Here is an 8509-nt window from a genome sequence, read left to right on the forward strand (position 1 = left end):
GGTAGTTGGCTAAAACCCAAAATTTAAAAAGAAATGTACAGTTCCTCTGCTGGGCGTTCTTTTGTTTTTGTTTTTGTTCTGAAAGGCCCGCCCACCCACCAACCCCCCACCCCAAGCAACCCCCCCCCACCCCGCATCCCTCTATTCCCCAACTCAGCAGGCTCGAGGCAAACCCTTTGGTGACCAAGGAGAACTTTGCTCAGCCTTCCTCATCTGCCAAAACACACTGAATTATTGCACTTCAAAAAAAGACAGATTTGTGGTTTGAGCCCTTCCCCCACTCCATGCCCACCCCCTCAAATGGCCACCCCTTCCCTCGTCTCCCCCCCCCCCCACAAATGGCTTCTGTTCAACTAAAAACAAAGAAGGAATCACTACGCAAGAACTCTACATTATTTTCAGAAGTGGCTAAAAAGGATTCCAACCTTTTCTTTACATGAGGTTACAAGCCGCTCAAACACTGAGCGAGTCCAATCTCTCGTGATTTTCTCTCCCCCCCTCCCCCCCCTTAAAAAAGCCCTAAACTTTACATGCCCCCAGAAAGAAACATCCAACCTGGAAGCTCTCTGGGTCCTAGAAACCTCCCAGCCGGTCCACCCCCCCAAAAATAAAATCCAACCCCCAAACCCCACTTTACATGTTCAACGAGGCGCTTTGAGAGTGTCTGGAATGGTTGTTGAACAAGGGGTCGGGGTGGGGGAGGGGGAGAATGCACACAGCTTCGGAGAGACACAGCAAGGCTCAAAAAATGGTCCATTCGGTGTCCACACGCTGCAGCCGGCCAGCCGTTTAAGGTTATGCACAAATCAATGGTAAAGGAAAGAGACAGAAGGGAAACGGAGGCCGTGGCGATCCCCGACAGGCCGCCTAAGTCCCTTAATTCTGACCACGGTTCGGGCCGAGCTGACGAGAGCCTGAGATTGTTTTGCGGGGACAGGAAGTTGGAGTAGGAGAGAATTCCAGCCATGCAGCAGCTCCTCAGCGCGCGTTCGTTCGGAGTCTTATCTTGGATCTGCGGAGTACAAGGTCCGCTTTGGAGAAGGGCGAGGCGGAAGGGGAGGGGAGGGTATATGTGTGTGTGGGGGGAAGAACAGCCCCTCTTCCCCTATCCAAGTAAGCACCAGAGTATTCAAGCTTTTCCACTAGGAGTCCCGTAGTGCCCTTGGCAGTCAGCAGGTGGAAGCCAGATCCTTCTTGTAGAGGCGGGGTCGCTTCAGTCTGGGCCCCACATCATCGTCCTCCTCCTCCTCCTCCTCCTCCTCTTCCTCTTCGTCCTCTTCAGAGGACGAGCTGTCCAGTGTCAAATCCACTACGTCGGCGGGGACTTTGCCGTTCTCTCCGTTGGTGCTGGGAGCAGGGGGAGGGGCCCCGTTGATGTCGGAAGTGCCCCCTGAGGGAAAAATGCAGGACACACAGATGTGAGGCGCAGGCTGGCCGTCCTTGGACGTATCTCGGCCCCCTCCAGCATTCCCAAGTGGAACACCCTTCCCTTCCCTGCCCAGCCCCCCTGCCCCGACCCTGCCTGAGACTGTAAACTTGGGAACTGAGTCAAATATCACACAGAGTGTGACTGATCACCGTATGCGCAAAAAAACCCCAAAAGTGAAATGCAACTTTCAAGGTTCTGGATTTACCCTGTTTCCCCTAATATAAGACATCCCTGAAAAATAAGACATACCGTGTTTCCCCGAATATGAGACAGTGTCTTATATTAATTTTTGCTCCCAAAGATGCACTATGTCTTATTTTCAGGGGATGTCTTATTTTTCTGTGTTCTGTTTGTCGGGCATGCTTCCAAACAAAAACTTTGCTACGTCTTACTTTTGGGGGATGCCTTATATTTCGCACTTCAGCAAAACCTCTACTACGTCTTATTTTCAGGGGATGTCTTATTTTTCTGTGTTCTGTTCGTCGGGCATGCTTCCAAACATGCTGATGCCTTATATTTCGCACTTCAGCAAAACCTCTACTATGTCTTATTTTTCGGGGATGTCTTATATTCGGGGAAACAGGGTAGTAGAGGTTTTGTTGAAGTGCAAAATATAAGGCATCCCCCGAAAGTAAGACATAGCAAAGTTTTTGTTTGGAAGCATGCCCGACGAACAGAACACAGAAAAATAAGACATTCCCTGAAAATAAGACATAGCGCATCTTTGGGAGCAAAAATTAATATAAGACACTGTCTTATATTCGGGGAAACACGGTAGCAGAAAGGACTAGAAGCCGGATGTGACAAATAGGACAGAAAAGCAGAACTGTTGCACCCCAGCAGCATAGGAGCCCACCGAGGCCGCGCTCCAAACCAGCCAATAGGAGCCCACCAAGGCCGTGCTCTAAACCAGCCAATAGGAGCTTGGTATCAGGAAACAGTCAAGATCTGACAGAAGGAATTTTTCATTAGTTTAGTTTCAAAGGATGAAAGTTAGAGGTTGGGAGTTGGGAGTGAATGAAGGGTTCGTTTACCAGGAGGGTGAATGAAAGATCTTGTGGAGATGGCGAGCCTTTGGTTAAGCTGCCCCCTGTCTGGGTGACTGAGATGCCCCCTGTCTGAGTGACTGGATCTAGCACAGTGATGGCGAACCTTTTTAAGACCGAGTGCCCAAATTGCAACCCAAACCCCAGTTATTTATTGCAAAGTGCCAACCTGGCAATTTAACCTGAATGCTGAGGTTTTAGTTTAGAAAAAACCGGTTGGCTCCCTCTTCCTCTGCCCCAGCCGCTCAAGCAGGGGCCAACCTGCTCTAGGCCTCGTGCGTGCCCACAGAGAGGGCTCCGAGTGCCACCTCTGGCACCCGTGCCATAGGTTCGCCATCACTGATCTAGCATATAATTTAGTTGCATGAAACCAATGTTATGAAGCTGCTTAGAATCCAACGATCCCTGAAACGAAGGCCTTAATAACCCTTTGCAACTGTTCGTTTCACTGGTCAAAGAAAACAACAGCTGGTTCTGGTGGGCTTTCCGGGGGGCTGTGTGGCCTTGGTCTGGTGGATATTGTTCCTAACGTTTCGCCTGCATCTGTGGCTGGCATCTTCAGAGGTGTATCCCAGAGAGAAGTGTGTTACACACTGTGTCCAGAGAGACTGTGCAGGGAATCGGAAACCAGGTAAAGCTTTTGAAACCTTTTTGAGTCTCGTTTGATGACCGGAGTAACAGACCCTTCCAGGGCTTTGAGACCCACCTGTGGATCCACCCACAACCAGTATCGGGCACTGAGGGCTGTAGCTTCTCTCCTTCTCCGCTTTTATCGGGCACCAGGAGCCGTCCACCAAGTACTCGATCTCGTCCGCATCCTCACACTCGGTCAAGATCTTCGAGAGCAGCCTGGAGGAGAGAGCCGCCACCAAGTCAGATTCCAAAACCAGCCCGACACTCTACGCTCCCCCTTCCTCAACTCCCTGCCTTTTCAAGGAGGCTCAGGTAGGAGAAACTGCTCTCCCTCAAGGCTGTTTCAGTAGAAGGGGGTAGCCGCTTTAAGGATCTGGTTAGAGCTGCCTTGGATCATTAACAGAGATGGTTTGCAGTATCTCTCTTCTCCAAGGGGCTCAGGGTAGCGAAGAATTCAAGAGCAATCCTATTGTATTTAAAAATTGTATTGTTAGGTTGTCCACCTTTAATAATTCTTGCATCATTGTCTTTGCTAATTTCCCATTTCCCTCTCTATTTATAACTAGGTCATTTATTGATATTAACTACTTACTCTATTAAATTTCCAGTCCCATTCTACAAACTACAAAGTCCTATTTCCTAGTCTAAGTTTACATTATACATAAATAATTAAAAATAATTAAAAAAACAATTAAATAGACTTCCACCATTACCCTTAAATTTCATAGTTGTTGACAGAGAGAAATTTTTCTCTCTTTCTCACAATACTAGAACCAAGGGGCATTCATTGAAAATGCTGGGGGGAAGAATTAGGACTAATCAAAGGAAACGTATCTTCACGCAACGTGTGATTGGTCTTTGGAATATGCTGCCACAGGAGGTGGTGATGGCCACTAACCTGGGTAGCTTTAAAAGGGTCTTGGACAGATTTATGGAGGAGAAGTCGATTTATGGCTACCAATCTTGATCCTCTTTGATCTGAGACTGCAAATGCCTTAACAGACCAGGTGCTCGGGAGCAACAGCCACAGAAGGCCCTTGCTTTCACATCCTGCATGTGAGCTCCCAAAGGCACCTGGTGGGCCACTGCGAGTAGCAGAGAGCTGGACTAGATGGACTCTGGTCTGATCCAGCTGGCTTGTTCTTATGTTCTTATGTTCTTACATATTGGCAAATCGTTTCACTGTATTCTCACCCTTATTCTTACTTTTTACAAAAGTTTTATCTTTATATTACCATGAAGAGATCAATTGACTTTTCACCCATTCTTTTTTTGGGGTAGCCTAACTAAATAAAGACTTTCCCGTTTCGTTTTTAAATCTTAAAGATCATATTTGTTCATTATATAATTATCCCAGTTAGACCAAATATATATATATGTCTCTCATTCGTTGATTGTAAGTACTCCATTTTCTTTAAGCGTTGTGCGATTATGTCTATTGATTTTTAAATACGTATATAGGTGAAATATTTAGTTAAAATACTACTTACAAGTAAAGTTAAATGTTTTTCTTTTTTTGTTTATATGTAAATGTGACTGTGTGTATATATGTTTTATGTTTCTGTATTATATTAAACCTTATATCTAATTAAAATGTATTTTTAAAAAGAGGAATCCTATTGGATCAGATGCAAGGTTTGTCTACCAGTTCAGCACCCAGTTGCCAAACAGCTGACGGCTCTCCTCTGCAGTCTGTCTCCAATAGGATTCAAAGGCACACTCTCTCTCATAGCCAACTGATTGTTGTTTCTCTAACTCTTCATAAATGCAGACTTCCTGGACAAGGCCAGGGAGTCCATCTGTCGGGTAGCGCCCCTGGCATCAAAGGGCCCCTGGAAGCAAAGGGGGCTATGGTTGATCATGTGCTTCCCGGACTTGCGGCTCCCTGCTGCTTTTGTGCTGTGTAACCTGTAGTGTGCAGATTCCGCCCAAGCGCCAGTTGGGCTGGTGACCCTCTCTGTCGGCTTGAGACCGAACGATTGTCACCATCTTGCTTTGTAATGCTTTGCTTTGATGTTCCTGGGGATGGAAGGAAGGGGGGCACCTTTGGGGCATTAAAAGGGTGCTAGAAGAGCCAGTGTTTAGAACTGGCTTCTTCTAGGCCAGGGGTCGGCAACCCACGGCTCTGGAGCCGCATGCGGCTCTTTCGTCCTTGTACTGCAGCTCCATAGCGGCGACGCCAATGATGGCAAGTTGCACTTGGGGAGCAACAAGCGCGCCTCCGTGATGGTGTCAAACCCTGGATCTGCACCAATATCGGACTCAGTGATTATGATCATAAATCTTTATTGGCAGACAGCAGCACAGCCTAGAACAGGGGTCGGCAACCTTTAGCACCCAAAGAGCCATTTGGCCCCACCCCCGCCTACCCAAGCCCTGCCTTCAGCCAAGCAGGCGGGATAGACAGCGGCAGCGATGCCAACGACAGCAAGTTGCACTTGGGACACGGCGAGCGCGCCTCCTTCCCCACCCATCCACCCACCAGCTCCCTTCCTTCCTTCCTCCCTCCTTCCCTCCTTCTTTCCTTCCTCCTTTCCTTCCTCCCTCCCCCCCTCTGGCATCCTTTCCTCTCCTTCGCAGGCGCCAGACAAGGAGGGAGGGAGGAAGGCAGGAAAGAAGGAAGGAAGCAGGAGGGAGGAAGGGAGCGGGTGGGTGGATGGGTGGGGAAGGAGGCGCGCTCGCTGTGTCCCAAGTGCAACTTGCTGTCGTTGGCATCGCTGCTGCTGTCTATCCCGCCTGCTTGGCTGGAGGCAGGGCTTGGGTAGGCGGGGGCGGGGCCAAATGGCTCTTTGGGTGCTAAAGGTTGCCGACCCCTGTTCTAGGCTGTGCTGCTGTCTGCCAATAAAGATTTATGATCATAATCACTGAGTCCGATATTGGTCCAGATCCAGGGCTTGACACCATCACGGTGTTCTAGCTATAGCTAGTCGGAGGTTTCTGGGAAAGCCGTAAACTTTCCCCATGGTCTATGTGGTACTGAGAAACACTACCTCTTATTGAGGAAAGATCTGGTTCACATTTTTTCTTCTTCCTCTTTCTTTTTAAAGCCAGCCAAACTAGTGGCTATTTCCATATCAGGTAGCAGAGAATTCCCCTTTCTTTGGTCTAGTTCAGGGGTCTGCGACCTGCGGCTCTCCAGATGTTCATGAACTACAATTCCCATCAGCCCCTGCTAGCAACTGGCCATGCTGACAGGGGCTGATGGGAATTGTAGTTCATGAACATCTGGAAAGCTGCAGGTTGCAGACCCCTGGTCCAGTTGTTGATTCAGGACAATCAGGTCCACTGTGTCCCATCCCCCCACAAAATATTTCTTCTGTTTCGAGAGAAAGGAATACATTTTCAGTTTATTCTCACAGCCATCTTGTGAGGTACATTATGGCTGAAACCAGATCAGTGTTAGAAGAAGAGGAGTTTGGATTTACATCCCTTCTTTCTCTCCTGCAGGAGACTCAAAGGGGCTGACAATCTCCTTGCCCTTCCCCCCTCACAACAAACACCCTGTGAGGTAGGTGGGGCTGAGAGAGCTCCAAGAAGCTGTGACTAGCCCAAGGTCACCCAGCAGGCGTGTGTGGGCATGTACAGGCTAATCTGAATTCCCCAGATAAGCCTCCACAGCTCAGGCGGCAGAGCGGGGAATCAAACCCGGTTCCTCCAGATTAGATACATGAGCTCTTAACCTCCTACGCCACTGCTCAAAGGGATGACTCAAACTTAGTTCTCACTATTCTGAGCCCAAACACCATCCACTACATTACAGGGGCTTCAGGGTCTCCTAAGGGAGGCTTCTTTTTTTAAGAGGTCTCATAAGGGAGGAGCAGCAGGGGTCTAAGAGGTCTCCTAAGGGAGGAGCAGTGGTGTATCTAATCTGGAGGAACCGGGTTTGATTCCCAGCTCTGCCGCCTGAGCTGTGGAGGCTTATCTGGGGAATTCAGATTAGCCTGTGCACTCCCACACACGCCAGCTGGGTGACCTTGGGCTAGTCACAGCTTCTCGGAGCTCTCTCAGCCCCACCCCACCTCACAGGGTGTTTGTTGTGAGGGGGGAGGGCAAGGAGATTGTCAGCCCCTTTGAGTCTCCTGCAGGAGAGAAAGGGGGGATATAAATCCAAACTCTTCTTCCTCTTCTGATAGAGCAGACCTTGAAGGCAGCCCTTCTGGCAGTCTCAGTGGCTCATCTCACCCATCAATCATGAGCTGGTCATAAGTGGCTGGCTTGTCGCACACCGGACACATCCACGTGGGCTTCTTCTCATTCATCTGCAGGTAGAAGACAGCATCGAAGCACTGCAGGTGGGCGCAGGTCTCTGCCCGGCACGGCACGGAGAGCCGCATCTTTACCAGCTTCGAGGGAAACATTTATAGACACAAACAAATTAGCAGCACAGAAAAGCAAGCTGGGACACAGTATTACGACATGTCAGACGGTTAACAGCTGGGTTCTGGGGGGTGCGGCTTTTCAGGAATTGGCGCAATGGGCTGGGGGTGGGGGGGAACCAAGACAGTTACAATACGGAGGAAAAAACCCTTGTGGGGTTTTCAAGGCAAAAGACATTCAGAGGTGGTTTGCCATGACCTGTCTCTAAATCAGTGGTTCCCAAACTTATATGGCCTACCGCCCCCTTTTCCAGAAAAAATATTACTTAGCGCCCCCTGGAAATTAATTTTTTTAAATTTTCAATAGCAATTAAACAGAAAGATATATGTATAAATGTTTCTACCTTTTTCGTAAAATCTAGTAAAGGTGTAAATTAGAAACATTGAACTTTGAAGTTATGAAACTATTTATGAACTATTTATGAACTACGCTGTTCAAAGAAAAATTAAGCGTTATGAGCGGAATACATAAATCAATTTTTCTAAATCTTCTCTTCTTTCTTTTATGCTTTCACTGCCCCCTTACATCGCTCCCTCCCAAACGCACCTGTGGTCATCACCGCCCCCCTGGATCGCTGCAGCACCCACCAGGGGGCAGTGGCGCCCACTTTGGGAATCACTGCTCTAAATGGATTAAGTTCTGAGAGAACCAGGATAGGCCCAAGGTCGCCCAGCAGGCTTCATGTAGAGGAGTGGGGAACCAAATCCAGCTCACCAAATAAGAGTCTGTCACTCATGTGGAGGAGTGGGGAATAAAACCTGGTTGTCCAGATTAGATTCCATCCCTCTCCACCACTGCACCGTGCTGGGTCTCTAAGTACGCCTAATTTGGAAGAACACTGTTATTGGTCCTTCCTTCATAGGTCGTAATTTTTATTCATGTTCTTTATCATCAATAACATGGGACATTACTGATCCATGAGGTGACATCACATCGTGATCTTCACTGGGCAGACTTTGTTATGGGGGAGGGGGGGCTTACCATTGCCTTCCCTAGTTGTCTATACCCCCAGCAGGCTGGGTGC

The 8509-nt window shown here is 48.6% G+C and overlaps 1 protein-coding gene across 2 annotated transcripts in view; it reads right to left on the reverse strand.

Annotated features, from left to right (window-relative positions):
• Window positions 1-378: 378 nt before the first annotated feature.
• Window positions 379-8509, reverse strand: part of PIAS4 (protein inhibitor of activated STAT 4) — a 63395-nt gene continuing 55264 nt past the window's right edge. For both annotated transcript variants that reach the window (XM_048497237.1, XM_048497238.1), the window contains exons 9-11: window positions 7291-7451; window positions 3182-3324; window positions 379-1390 (exon numbers count right to left, since the gene is read on the reverse strand). In XM_048497237.1, the coding sequence (XP_048353194.1) occupies window positions 1170-1390; window positions 3182-3324; window positions 7291-7451 (525 nt within the window). In that variant the 3' untranslated portion in view covers window positions 379-1169. The remainder of the gene's footprint in view (window positions 1391-3181; window positions 3325-7290; window positions 7452-8509) is intronic.

Source organism: Sphaerodactylus townsendi, linkage group LG05 (assembly GCF_021028975.2).
Source record: "Sphaerodactylus townsendi isolate TG3544 linkage group LG05, MPM_Stown_v2.3, whole genome shotgun sequence".
Classification (NCBI taxonomy): Eukaryota; Metazoa; Chordata; class Lepidosauria; order Squamata; family Sphaerodactylidae; genus Sphaerodactylus; species Sphaerodactylus townsendi.